The sequence below is a fragment of the Gasterosteus aculeatus genome, chromosome 16 (assembly GCF_964276395.1).
Source record: "Gasterosteus aculeatus chromosome 16, fGasAcu3.hap1.1, whole genome shotgun sequence".
Taxonomy (NCBI): domain Eukaryota; kingdom Metazoa; phylum Chordata; class Actinopteri; order Perciformes; family Gasterosteidae; genus Gasterosteus; species Gasterosteus aculeatus.
In genome coordinates, this window is record NC_135704.1 from 18,567,858 (window position 1) to 18,581,737 (window position 13,880).

The following is a 13,880-nucleotide window of genomic DNA, read 5'->3' on the forward strand; positions in this document are numbered from 1 at the left end:
GACCTGTGATGTAACATTCCTTATGGAACGTTTATTGGCTGTAACAGTGTTAATATTACATGTGTTGACTTTGTGTTATTTTGAAGTGAATTCTGATCAGATTGTTTAGATGAATCCCTGTAAACTGCATCGATAGAATCTATCTAAATGAAACCTGAACAACAGCGTTCTCTCCCTTTTATCATTGTCACGTGTCGTAGTTGGTTTGGTTTGAGTGACAGAGAGATGGAGGGAAGCTGGAAGTGGAGAAGAAGACACACATCACATGTTCATAGAGACACATTCTCTCATTTCTCAAATTAGACTGAAGCAAAACATTCTCTTGCGAGTGATGCTACACTACACAAAACATTAAACTCAGTGGGTTAGAAGTTTAAGACCTGAAGCTGCTTTAATGCCGTTGGCTGCTTTGGTAAAGTGAAAGAAACCTGTAAACGTTCAGCAGCTTGATCCTCTCCTGCTGGGAGAGTGAACCTCATGTTCAACCGGGTAGCGGGGAGGAGATCCACGGTGGGGGAAGAGGACTGCGCTGAAATGAGGAACTCAGGAAGAACTTGGAATGATGTTCAGTGTACCGACTTTCTGCATTGGATCATTTCAAGGCTCAAGGGTTCAAGGATGTTTGCTGTCAGTGTGCAACAATGAAATGAAGTTGTAGCCTGTTTGTAACAACACGAGACTAATGACACAAAACAAAGATGAACTTCAGCGCTTGTGTGTGAGAGGTGTGACTTTCTCTTGTTGGTGTAAAGTGATGCTGCAGCTGTGACCCTGTAGGAAATAGAGGGTATCTTATACACAGTAATGGAGGATTTATATGTTGAATATGATGAACCTGTCAACTCAAACCCAAGGACCAATCAGACAGGTGAGAGTGTGAACTGATGTGTAGTTACATAAAGTGTGTTTATTGCATTGATCCCTGTGTTCACTGGTCTGAACTGTGAGAGCAGAGAACAGACTTCATTGCAGCTGCTGTATTTTATGTACATATTTGGCTTTTCGCACCTCTGAAAAGTGAAACTTCCTCAAAAGTCACACTATTCATAAGCTGAAAGCAACGTCACGTTCATCATTTGACAGCTGGTTGTCTTCTCCTGACCAGTGTGCAGTAGGGTCTTCATGTGTCTATGTCCCAGCATCCTAAAGAACAGACCTCATGTGGCTGTCTTTCTGGCGCTGTGTGGTCTGCTGGCTGTAATCGGCGGTCTCGGTGTCCACGGTGAGTCTGGTCTTCGTCCAACCTGAGATTTGAGAGAGTTCAGGTTGCTGGTTGTCATGACAACATTTGTTCAGTATCTTTATTATTTCCTGTGAAAAGATGATGGGATGATTCTGTAATATAGAACACAACAGTGATGTATTGAATCATGTCTTCATGTCTTCATGACTTAATGCATGCATCAGATGCTGAACTCTTCTCCGTCAAAGCCAACCTGGCGGAGCGTCTCCGGATCAGTGGAGACAAGCTGTCCTCAGTGTCTGCAGAGAGAGACCAGCTGAAGGACAAAGTCACTGCACTGACCCAAGAGAAGGACAGACTTCAGCTCTTGTGCAAACAGAGTGAGTGCTGGTCTGTGTGTGTTCTGCTGAGTCATGATTCTTTAATATATATATAAAATAAATCTGCTCTGTAATCTATATGTTCAGTCTGTTGGCCCTGTCTAAACTTCATTTAAACACACCACAGAACATATTTAGGTGCATTTCACTCTTTCTTATCTATTTTAGCGCTTTTTGTCAAAATGTATTTAAATATGGCATCTATCTCATTTGTATCGCCCGAAGTTGGCTGGGATGGACTCCAGCCCCCCTGCGACCCTGTGTGCAGGATAAGCGGATTGACAATGGATGGATGGATGGATCTATCTCATCTGATTCAATAAATAATGGCTTTGATAGTCGGTCTGAGGAGTCTCTGCAGACAAATGAGGCAGTGAGGAAGGTTATTAATGTGTTTATTGTTTTAAAAAGCAGAGAAACAGTTGTTTGCAAGTTTTCAAAAGTAATGTAAAGTTTAAAGTAAAAATGCTAATAGAAGAGATCAAATAGTTCAGAAGTCAAAATAGACGGTGTGACGAGCGTCCGCATGCACTCACCTCCACCACTGAAACCATCGACTCCACGCGCCATTGTAGCAGTGTTAGAAACTCCTCTCCGACTACTTGTTTGTGTCGTCCTGTTGTCTGTTGTCATGGCCGTGTGGCCCGGACTGTGACAAGGGGTACAATTTAAAAAGAAATAATGTATTTGTAACTAATGAATGTTAATTAAAGTAAAGGGATGTGTGTCACAGTGACGCTCTACAACTCGAAATAGAGTCAACAAAAACACACAACTTCCTCAGTTTAAAGACTCATCTGTGAAGATGAATGTTTTTTCTTTTACAGAGAAAACGTGTCCTGAGGGGTGGACGATGTTCAGATGCTCCTGTTATCTTCTCTCTACACGGGATGGTTCCTGGGAAAATGGCAGAAAGGACTGTAGAGACAAAGGAGCAGATCTGGTGATCATAGACTCACTTGAAGAACAGGTAGTGTGAAGTTATGTATTTGTTTTATTCACTTTTCCCTTGTGACAAACTCTGGCTTTGAAAATTAAAGCCGATTTGTCTAGAAGCTGCATTCTGTGTAGTGACCAGCAGGGGGCGACTCCTCTGCTCCCATAGACGTCTATGAGGAAATGACTCTACTTCTCTGTAGTGACCAGCAGGGGGCGACTCCTCTGCTCCCATAGACGTCTATGAGGAAATGACTCTACTTCTCTCTTGATTTATTCACTCAGTAAACATTGTAAACAAGCTTTTTCTCAACTGGCCACTACAATATGAGTACATCTGAGTACTTAATTGTTTTTGATGTTCATATTATTTTCATTCTGTGATATATTTTATTTTATGTATTTATGCCCCCCGGCTATATTCTGTATATTTGTCAATACTGATGTAGACCAAATATTCAGATAAGTCATTTTCTTTTCATCAGCTATAATACCTACATTAGAACAACATTGAGCTGGTAATATAATTAATTTTCACAATGTTTAAAATAAATCCTTAAACCTTCCTAATACATTTAAAATAATAATTACATAATTCATATATTTTTATCTTCAACAGGAATTCCTTTCAAACTTCACCACAAGTCGTAGTTGGATTGGTTTGAGTGACAAAGACATCGAGGGCACCTGGAAATGGATTGATGGAACTCCACTGACTGCAGCGTAAGACACACAACAATATTTAAAGATTGACACATATACAACCATTGCTGCATCTATTGTTATTATTATTATTATCCTTAGTCTATTTCTTCCAATATTTGTTGTGCACTACACACATAAATAAACTCACTTGGTTATAAAATATTATTCTTCATTTTTATTTTACTGGAAAGACTTTAAGCTTCATTGAATGTTATTTTGGCCACTTTACTGAAGAGAACACTCCTGTGAAATGTCTTATCCTCCTCTTAGGTACTGGTACCGTACTGGTACTAGTCCCCGGTCGGTGGAGAACTGCGCTCAAATACAACCTGACCAGAACCCACAAAACAGCTGGAATGATTTGCCGTGTAACACTCCTTTGCGATGGATCTGTGAGAAACTGGCTTAATAATTGAAACATATCATCTGTAAAGTGTGATTGTGTTTTGGCAAAAGGGCTTTAATGGTGTTGATGTAAGTTGCATTTAGAGACAGAAGGAGACCATGTAAGTCAGGTATCAAGTTCTTGAATTGATTTTTATAGTTTTACTTTGAAGTCTTTTTAATGGGAAATGAACATCTTTATTGTGCTCGTGTGTGTGTGTGTGTGTGTGTGTGTGTGTGTGTGTGTGTGTGTGTGTGTGTGTGTGTGTGTGTGTGTGTGTGTGTGTGTGTGTGTGTGTGTGTGTGTGCTGGTGACAAGAATCAAAGCTGCATATTGTACTAAATAGATATTTGAATAAAAAGCTTCATCCTGAAATACATTTATTAGAGCAACAAAGGCGGCTTGAGCTGTTTTCATTAACAGTCGCATTCACCAACGCAGCCAGCTAGTATGAACATCTGCTCATGTCCCTCAATAACTACTATGATACAGTCCACTTAACACATAGCATGAGACAGCAGGTGCACTTCTTGTCATGTAAATGTCTTCAGGACTTGTCCTTTCTAGGGACGCTCTCAGTCCGTTCCTGTTGGGTGTGAGAGAAGGTCGCCATCAAGTGTTGGATTTGAACACTTGCATGCAGGTGTCTTTTTACACTCAGCAGTGCGCTCTGAACCAAGTGTTGATTGTGGGTCACCAACAGACTCACAACCTGTGGCTGTGTCTCCTTTGGTGGGCTGCGTCCTCATGAGGACTCAGCCTTTGCAGTCGACCTGCGCCGTGTCCTCCAACGACCGCATAGGCTGAACCGAGCGTCTCTGAAAGGAGACGTCTGGTCCACAGGGAGACTTCCTGTGTACGTCCTCAGCTTATAAAATGCTGATAGAGAAGCTAAACTTCTCATTCCATCTAAATAGGAAGATATGCTTCACCTCTGGAGCATGAAATATTATTTCAGGCTGAGACGTGTGGAGTTCTGAACCTCTGATCAAGGATCACTTCTGTTACCCTCGAACCTTCTGAGACGACAAGTTATAAAGAGTCAGCAGTTTAAAAATTATAAAGAATTTAACAACTAATGGAAGTTATAAGAAATAAAGTTACAAAGTGAAATAAAGTATGAATAGTGTAAAAAAATGTTGTGACCATCAATATTGGTTCACAGGAGGCTTCTGTCTCCTCCTCCTCCAGCTCAGCTCCTCCAAATCTCCAGGGGGGCGTGTCCCTTGTGGTCTTGTCGTATGTGATTGGCTGCACATTCAATTTTTCACGTGACCTGCATAGGCTCAGCACTGATCCACGCTAGCATCAGGCTAACGTCCCCATCCATCCACGCTAGCATCAGGCTAATGATCCCATCCATCCACGCTAGCATCAGGCTAATGATCCCATCCATCCACGCTAGCATCAGGCGAACCCTTACATACAACACATAATAACAACCTCGCTACCAGACTGTGGACTTCACCGCTTTATAACAAAGCTTTTTTGCAACATAAATGGATCAGTACCGCCGCTGCCCATTTTCAACACAGGGGGCCGGCTATTCCCCGGAAAGCTCAGTGTTGTGTGGACGGGACGGGGCTATATCCTGGCCATCACACTACATAATGGGCGTTTCGTGTTGACAAAGACCCAACCCGGAAAGTCCACTGAGTGCACGAACCCAAAGGTTCCGACTTTGATCCATTTCTGTTCTTAAATCCTAAATAACATTGAATACACGATACTAAAACAGCAGTTGCTGCGAGCATGTGGCTGTTCTGAAAAAGCTCTCAGAACATTGTGATGTTGGCGCTCATTTGAGGGACAGACTTGTGTGGACTAATCAATGTAAATATTCAAAGGAAACTGTTGACGGAGGAAGTGCTCACATTCCCGCGTGTTGTAGACACCACAATGTCGGTGGAAGCTGTAGCAAGAGAATCTCAGCATTTGAAAAGTTCGCTGAAAGTTCACGCTGTGTCGTTCTCATCGCCACAAGGGGGCGACAAATGCTTTCAAATCACAGCGGACAGGATTGCTACTTTAGAGAACAGCAATGCCACAATTCCTAGAAAACAGGCCACATTGCTCGTTTATGTAAAAGGAGTGATCAGAAAAACACGAAGCAAAGATTTGGGGCAAAAATGAAACAACAGCAGGGAACTGCTAGAACAGAAAAATGAATAAGGATGAGACCAACTCATAGATAGTGATGGGGATTCTGCTTCAGATTCAGACTCTGAATTAAGATGCATATGGTTTCAGCAGCAGGCGACGCTGAGGCGGTGATGGCAGTAAGAAAAGGCAATGCAGCATCTTCTTCATTGATTATAAGGCCAAAGATTGAAGGCCATGTCATTGATATGAAGCTTGACACGGGAGCAGCTGTGTCTTTGATTTCAATGGAGCTGTACAAAGCCAAATTTGCCCTGATACGTTTACGCCAGACGCATGTAGTGTTGAAAACACACAGGAGAGTTGCTGCTTCCCGAGGGAATGTTGAAAGTATCGGTGAAATTGAATAAACAGAAAGTTCGATTGCCCTTATATGTGGTTAAAAATTATAAAGAATTTAACAATTAATAGAAGTAATAAGAAATAAAGTTACAAAGTGAAATAAAGTATGAATAGTGTAAAAAAATGTTGTGACCATCAATATTGGTTCACAGGAGGCTTCTGTCTCCTCCTCCAGCTCAGCTCCTCCAATCTCCAGGGGGGGGCGTGTCCCTTGTGGTGTTGTCGTATGTGATTGGCTGAAAGGTTTTCAAGCTTCACTGACACTAAAACCGGATCAACAGCCCGAGTTTGTCAAGTGTGTGTTTTCCTGTACGCATTAAGACCAAGAAGGGAAGCGGAAAAGAGGAGGCACCCCGTCACACCTGTATCGCGCACACACACACACCTGCTGAACCCAGGGTACACAAACGTCACACGGAGACGAGACGATCATGTTGGTGGTTGACGAAGTCACGATACTTTCTTCCCCCTAAATTCGCACGCAGCTGACAGACAACAGACCGGCAAAGTAGGGCGGTTATTAACGCGTCATGATGACGTCATCCACCAACCCAGAACGCGCGCAGCGCTGCAGCGGTGGTTCTTGTGCACCGACTGCGGACCGCGACGACTATTTTACGCTTCGGCTTCGTTAGTTTAGCTCAGCTGTCTCGGGTTAGCTGACTGTTAGCTGCCTGTTAGCTGCCTGTTAGCGGGCTGAAGCCGCGCTGCTTCACAGAAACATGAAGACACGTTTAAAGACTGTCGGAACTTTCTGCTCTGTTCTCTGGCGACGGCAGGCAGCGTTTCCTCGCTGGATGAGACGCTCCGTCACAAACGCGTCTAACGTAATAAACTCATTGCAGGTTCTGAAGCCTCACGCATTGCAACTGTAGTTCACGCGCCACATCGTGAGAAGACTGTTAAACCGTCTCGGCCACCGTACGTTCGTTACTAAGCAACATAGAGGCGCCACACAAGTGACAGGTGGACCCTTTTGGTAGAAGTGCGCAGTGCAGGTAAAGGACGTGGCGGCGCAGAGCAGGTGGAGGAAAATCCGCAGGACACAAGAGAGAAGAACTGGTCATGAAACCAAAGAATAAACAAAGAGACAAAGAGAAAGAAAAGACTGTTGAATGAAAAGTGGGGGTCCAGTTTAGAATGGCTGGTTAATGATACAGCCAAGAAAATTATGTATTGCACCGATTGTAGGACGTTAAGGTCTCTTTTGTTGGGACAGTGGAAACAATAAAAGGACCATGAAGTTTCAGGTGACCACGTCAAAAGCACTGCAAGTAAACAGACAAAGACAACAAAGTGTTGCGTTTAGGTCCCTGGTCCTCATGAAGTTGTTACACCTTTGCCAATTTGTTAAATTGCCTTGCAAATAAATTCTTTGCTATTTGTTAAAATCCAAATCCTTTCATGTAATGATTTTTCACATGTCATTTATATCAGCGCACACAAACACTTGTTCTTGGTCCGGCTCCTCCGTCACATTTTACAACCCGTTGTGGCCCGCGAGTCAAAAAGTTTGCCGACCGCTGCTATAGACCTGTCCTAGGAGGGACATCTATAGACCTGTCCTAGGAGGGACATCTATAGACCTGTCCTAGGAGGGACATCTGATGGACAACCAAGTACTGCAAGCTAGACTATTATGCAGCTGTAGACACAACACAGGGGTCCCTGGGCCTGAGAAGGGAAGAAAATGAGCTTAATATGACTATTAAATGTGACTAAAACTAATTACATTTTAGTCTAGTTTTCGTCGACTAAAACTAAGAAGGATTAAAATGACTAAATGTGACTAAAACTAATATGCATTTTTTGTCTAAAGACTAAGACTAAATCAAAAATAGCTGCTAAAATTAACACTGCACAGGACTAATGAAAAAAACAAAGATGTACTTTAGCACTTGACCATTTAAGGAATTAATGTCACGCTGTTCCTGTTGGGTGTAAGAGAAGTGCTGCCTTTAAGGTTTGAGGTTCAACAGACATTCTTATAGTAGAACATTTAAAAAAGGAAAGAAAATTGTGCGTGTGAGAGGTGTGACTTTCTCTTGTTGGTGTAAGTTGATGCTGCAGCTGTGACCCTGTAGGAAATAGAGGGTATCTTATCAACAGTGATGGAGGATTTATATGTTGAATATGATGAACCTGTCAACTCAAACCCAAGGACCAAGCAGACAGGTGAGAGTGTGAACTGATGTGTAGTTATATAAAGTGTGTTTATTGCATTGATCCCTGTGTTCAATGGTCTGAACTGTGAGACAGAGAACCAACTTCATTGCACCTGCTGTATTTTATGTACATATTTGGCTTTTCGCACCTCTGAAAACTGAAACTTCCTCAAAAGTCACTATTCATAAGCTGAAAGCAACGTCACGTTCATCATTTGACAGCTGGTTGTCTTCACAGCGATGGACGAAGTCTACGCCAACGTTGAATACGACAAGTCTCAGGTTTCCATAAGACCTTCAACACCTGCCCCAGGTAAGAATGATCAGTCTGTGCATCTTCTCCTGACCAGCGTGCTGACTGGTCTTCATGTGTCCAGGTCCCAGCAGCCCAAGGAGCAGACCTCATGTGGCTGTTGCTGTCTCTCTGGGGCTGCTCAGTGTCCTCCTGCTGGCTGGACTCGTCTGTCTCGGTGTCCTCAGTGAGTCTGATCTTCATCCAACCTGAGATTTGAGAGAGTTCAGGTTGCTGGTTGTCATGACAACATTTGCTCAGTATCTTTATTATTTCCTGTGAAAAGATGATGGGATGTTTCTGTAATATAGAACACAACAGTGATGTATTGAATCACATATTCATGTCTTCATGACTCAGTGCATGTCAGTGGAGACAAGCTGTCCTCAGTGTCTGCAGAGAGAGACCAGCTGAAGGACAACTTCACTGCACAGAGTGAGTGCTGGTCTGTGTGTGTTCTGCTGAGTCGTGTAATATATATATAGTACATATAATACATCTGCTCTGTAGTCTATATGTACAGTCTGTTGGCCCTGTCCAAACTTCATTTAAACACACCACACAACACGTTTATGTACATTTCACTCTTTCTTAGCGGCGGTTGCATCTATTTAGAGCAGAAAGTCTGAGTTTTGGTCCAAATGTGATGATTTAAATACGGCTTTTATCTCTTCAAACCACAGATAAGCAGTTGTGTGCGATCAAAATCTTAAATCTTAGTCTCCTTTGAACAACGCTTATGACGCATTTACGCAAGTAAATGTGGGGATATGAGAGATAAAATAGTTCAGAACCGCTACAATATGGATAAAATATCACATAAAAATAAAATAATATATTTTGGTTAGATATTAATTGCAATATTTTATGTGTTTAGGTTTCATGTGAAGCACTAATTTGCCTTTTTGTTGAAATGTGTGAAATGCCGTTCTGCTGCGTGTGTGTTGCCACATATCAGCTTAAAACTTTTCCTCCGTGTGTGTCAGGGTCATACATGATGTACATGAAGTAAAGTACCAACAAATATCACCACACTTGTGAAAATAGACATTTTTTTGTAATATAGACCACAATAGTGGAGAATTTAGAGTTCAGGTTGTTGGTTGTCATGACAACATTTGCTCAGTATCTTTATTATTTCCTGTGAAAAGATGATGGGATGTTTCTGTAATATAGAACACAACAGTGATGTATTGTATCATGTCTTCATGTCTTCATGACTCAGTGCATGTCAGTGGAGTCAAGCTGTCCTCAGTGTCTGCAGAGAGAGACCAGCTGAAGGACAAAGTCACTGCACTGACCCAAGAGAAGGACGGACTTCAGCTCTTGTTGAAGCAGAGTGAGTGCTGGTCTGTGTGTTTAAACTGTTTCCTAAAGAAATACTTCTGTAATTAATGAGTCAATTGATTGAATAATAATATATTATATTATTATAATATAATAATATTAATTAATAATAATAATAATTAATTAATAATATAATATTATTATATTTATATTATAAATAATAATTGTTCTGGTGGTCAAGTATAAATAGTCTCCACAGACTTTTAAATTAGGGAACCGAGGAACTTTATTCAGTTATTTATTGTATTTAAAACGACTATAGAAAAGCAGTTGTTCTTAGTCTCCCTTCAACAATGCTTATTCAATACGTTTGCTTTAAAATTATGGAAGTAAAGATGATGATTGGAGATGAAACAGAAGTTCAATTAGTGAGTGTAAAAATAGAGGATGATATATAAAAGGAAATAATCTATCCGTGTTAGAGGATAATAGTGTCTTCATACTGAATTTTTGTCGCTAAGATGCAGAACAGGACATTAAAATGAAGTGATGTGTGTCACAGTGACGCTGCACAGCTCAAAATAGAGTCAACAAAAACACAGAACTTCCTCAGTTTAAAGACTCTTGTGTGAAGTTAAATGTTTCTTCTTTTACAGTGAAAACGTGTCCTGAGGGGTGGACGATGTTCAGAGGTTCCTGTTATCTTCTCTCTACACGGGATGGTTCCTGGGAAAATGGCAGAAAGGACTGTACAGACCAAAGAGCAGATCTGGTGATCATAGACTCACTTGAAGAACAGGTAGTGTGAAGTTATTTATTGTTATATTCAGTTTTCCCCGTGTGACAAACTTCGGTATTAACAATTAAAGCCTATTTGTCTTAAAGCTGCATTCTGTGTAGTGACCAGCAGGGGGCGACTCCTCTGCTCCCATAGACGTCTATGAGGAAATGACTCTACTTCTGTGTAGTGACCAGCAGGGGGCGACTCCTCTGCTCCCATAGACGTCTATGAGGAAATGACTCTACTTCTCTGTAGTGACCAGCAGGGGGCGACTCCTCTGCTCCCATAGACGTCTATGAGGAAATGACTCTACTTCTCTGTAGTGACCAGCAGGGGGCGACTCCTCTGCTCCCATAGACGTCTATGAGGAAATGACTCTACTTCTCTGTAGTGACCAGCAGGGGGCGACTCCTCTGCTCCCATAGACGTCTATGAGGAAATGACTCTACTTCTCTGTAGTGACCAGCAGGGGGCGACTCCTCTGCTCCCATAGACGTCTATGAGGAAATGACTCTACTTCTCTCTTGATTTATTCCCTCAGTAAACATTGTAAACATGAGTTTATGGTCTCAGTCTCTAGTTTCAAGTCTTCTTCTATCCAGCATGATGTTCATTAGTAAATTATGGTCCATTTAGAGTCAAATGAAGCTTTTTCTCAACTGGCCACTACAATATGAGTACATCTGAGTACTTAATTGTTTTTGATGTTCATATTATTTTCATTCTGTGATATATTTTATTTTATGTATTCATGCCCTCCGGCTATATTCTGTATATTCTGTAAATATTCAGATAAGTCATTTTCTTTTCATCAGCTACAATACCTACATTAGAACAACATTGAGCTGGTAATATAATTAATTTTCACAATGTTTAAAATAAATCCTTAAACCTCCTTAATACATTTAAAATAATAATTACAGAATTCATATATTTTTATCTTCAACAGAAATTCCTTTCAAACATCATCACACGTCATAGTTGGATTGGTTTGAGTGACAAAGACATCGAGGGAACCTGGAAATGGATTGATGGAACTCCACTGACTGCACCGTAAGACACACAACAATATTTAAAGATCGACACATATACAACTATTGCTGCATCTATTGTTATTATTATTATTATTATTATTATTATTATTATCTTTAGTCTAATTCTTCCAATATTTGTTGTGCACTACACACATAAATAAACTCACTTAGACAATATTATTACTTATTACTTCATTGAATGTTATTTTGGCCGCTTTACTGAAGAGAACACTCCTGTGAAATGTCTTATCCTCCTCTTAGGTACTGGTACCGTAAAGGCAATGTAGTTGAGCCTAATAACGGGGGAGGAAATCCCCAGTGGGGGGAGGAGGACTGCGCTGAGATACAACCTGACCAGAACCCACAAAATAACATGAATGACGTGTCGTGTAACACTCCTTTGCGATGGATCTGTGAGAAACTGGCTTAATAATTGAAACATATCATCTGTAAAGTGTGATTGTGTTTTGGCAAAAGGGCTTTAATGGTGTTGATGTAAGTTGCATTTAGAGACAGAAGGAGACCATGTAAGTCAGGTATCAAGTTCTTAGTATGGATTGATTTTTATAGTTTGACTTTTAAGTCTTTTTAATGGGAAATGAACATCTTTAATGTGTGTGTGTGTGTGTGTGTGTGTGTGTGTGTGTGTGTGTGTGTGTGTGTGTGTGTGTGTGTGTGTGTGTGTGTGTGTGTGTGTGCTGGTGACAAGAAACAAAGCTGCATATTGTACTAAATAGATATCTGAATAAAAAGCTTCATCCTGAAATACATTTCTTAGAGCAACAAAGGCGACTTGAGCTGTTTTCATTAAATATGTCACATTCACCAACGCAGCCAGCTAGTATGAACATCTGCTCATGTCCCTCAATAACTACTATGATACAGTCCACTTCACACATAGCATGAGACAGCAGGTGCACTTCTTGTCATGTAAATGTCTTCAGGACTTGTCCTTTCTAGGGACGCTCTCAGTCCGTTCCTGTTGGGTGTGAGAGAAGGTCGCCATCAAGTGTTGGATTTGATCACTTGCATGCAGGTGTCTTTTTACACTCAGCAGTGCGCTCTGAACCAAGTGTTGATTGTGGGTCACCAACAGACTCACAACCTGTGGCTGTGTCTCCTTTGGTGGGCTGCGTCCTCATGAGGACTCAGCCTTTGCAGTCGACCTGCGCCGTGTCCTCCAACGACCGCATAGGCTGAACCGAGCGTCTCTGAAAGGAGACGTCTGGTCCACAGGGAGACTTCCTGTGTACGTCCTCAGCTTATAAAATGCTGATAAGAAGCTCCCGTTCAACTGGGCTTGCCAACAAAAGTCTCAAAACTCAAAAGACGTATAAAATGCAACTTCTTATTCCATTTGATTTAGGAAGATATGCTTCACCTCTGAAGCATTACATATTATTTAAGGCTGAGAGAAGGCTGTGGTGGAAATTTGTGGTTTGAGAAATCCAAAGTATCTTGAACTCGCTTGTGATTAAGTATTTATTACTAACTAGAATACAGAAAAATCATAAAGAATACAACACAAGCCGTAAGTACAGACAGGAGTCAAATGACAGCAATTCAGCTGAAAAGAGGCAGATTGTTCCTTCCCCCAAAAGGAGCAGGAAGATCTGACCAAGCTTCTTGGTGTAAGAGAAGCTTTAACACACTTCGGAGAGGTTTGCGTTGTCCAATCGGGAGATCGCAGGTTAAGGGAGTTTCAGTTGGAAACACCGTGTCCCTCCCTTAATGTGACCCCGGCAATCATTTGCCAACAGAAGGAAAAGCGTACATCGGTTCCAGCTGTAATAACAGAGCTTAGGTTAAACGTTTCCCAACAAGGTCACACACAATTTTTCTGAGAAACCCACAATGTGCAGATCAAAAATCCTCCCCCCAACAAAGGACATTTTAAATTAGATTCAAATCGTTTCAGCACTGAACCTTTAGTGGAAAGTAGTCGTGCAATATTAAGGTAGATGAAACCATCACAGTGTCAAATAGTCGGTTATCGAAAAAGGCGGCAGGCTATGGACATGCCGGAGAACCAGACAATAACGCATCAGACTGGCAGACGTGTAAGTGAGGGGACGTAAATAGTGAGGGACTGATGAGGGGACGGGCTGCAGGTTGAAGGGCATGAGGACCTGGTGACGGGTGAGAGAGGGGATCTGGTGGGGATGACAGGAGCTGGAAAGACAGAGTGAAATGTACATACGTGTGTTGTGTGGTGTGTTTAAATTAAAGT

The 13,880-nt window shown here is 41.6% G+C and overlaps 2 protein-coding genes and 1 long non-coding RNA gene across 8 annotated transcripts in view; 2 read left to right on the forward strand and 1 right to left on the reverse strand.

The window, feature by feature from the left end:
• Window positions 1–13,880, forward strand: part of LOC120833615 (C-type lectin domain family 4 member E) — a 31,197-nt gene that overhangs the window by 1,427 nt on the left and 15,890 nt on the right. Inside the window, exons 2-6 of one of the 4 annotated variants that reach the window (XM_078090847.1) lie at window positions 1,106–1,222; window positions 1,408–1,563; window positions 2,391–2,533; window positions 3,119–3,222; window positions 3,475–4,726. The exons of 2 other annotated variants lie outside the window; for them this stretch is intronic. In XM_078090847.1, the coding sequence (XP_077946973.1) occupies window positions 1,106–1,222; window positions 1,408–1,563; window positions 2,391–2,533; window positions 3,119–3,222; window positions 3,475–3,613 (659 nt within the window). In that variant the 3' untranslated portion in view covers window positions 3,614–4,726. Of the gene's footprint in view, window positions 1–862; window positions 1,223–1,407; window positions 1,564–2,390; window positions 2,534–3,118; window positions 3,223–3,474; window positions 4,727–13,880 lie in introns of those variants that run through there. One more of the 4 variants, XM_078090848.1, reaches the window with a different exon arrangement.
• Window positions 805–12,437, forward strand: LOC144388798 (CD209 antigen-like protein A). 3 transcript variants are annotated; one of them, XM_078090842.1, is made up of 8 exons: window positions 805–868; window positions 8,495–8,569; window positions 8,634–8,735; window positions 8,909–8,983; window positions 9,774–9,887; window positions 10,492–10,634; window positions 11,566–11,669; window positions 11,912–12,437. In XM_078090842.1, exons 1-8 carry the CDS (start codon window positions 805–807, stop codon window positions 12,078–12,080), a joined length of 846 nt encoding a protein of 281 aa, XP_077946968.1. In that variant the 3' UTR covers window positions 12,081–12,437. The 3 variants fall into 3 exon arrangements, with proteins under 3 accessions (XP_077946968.1, XP_077946970.1, XP_077946969.1); XM_078090844.1 differs by lacking the exon at window positions 11,912–12,437 and adding an exon at window positions 11,432–11,464 and having other exon boundaries at window positions 11,566–11,672; XM_078090843.1 differs by lacking the exon at window positions 8,909–8,983.
• LOC144388800 (uncharacterized) lies at window positions 6,160–8,102 on the reverse strand. The gene is made up of 2 exons (XR_013453043.1): window positions 7,678–8,102; window positions 6,160–7,625 (listed from the first exon to the last, which is right to left on the reverse strand). It is a non-coding gene; the product is annotated as an uncharacterized LOC144388800 (long non-coding RNA).

What these genes read in the sequence shown, in the direction of transcription:
- LOC144388798 (XM_078090842.1), top strand. Translation starts at nt 805, where the DNA reads ATGGAGGATTTATATGTTGAATATGATGAACCTGTCAACTCAAACCCA. An exon ending in CGTCTGTCTCGGTGTCCTCA is followed by an intron (nt 8,736 to 8,908) that starts GTGAGTCTGATC and finishes TTCATGACTCAG; the next exon opens with TGCATGTCAGTGGAGACAAG. An exon ending in GGAACTCCACTGACTGCACC is followed by an intron (nt 11,670 to 11,911) that starts GTAAGACACACA and finishes TCCTCCTCTTAG; the next exon opens with GTACTGGTACCGTAAAGGCA.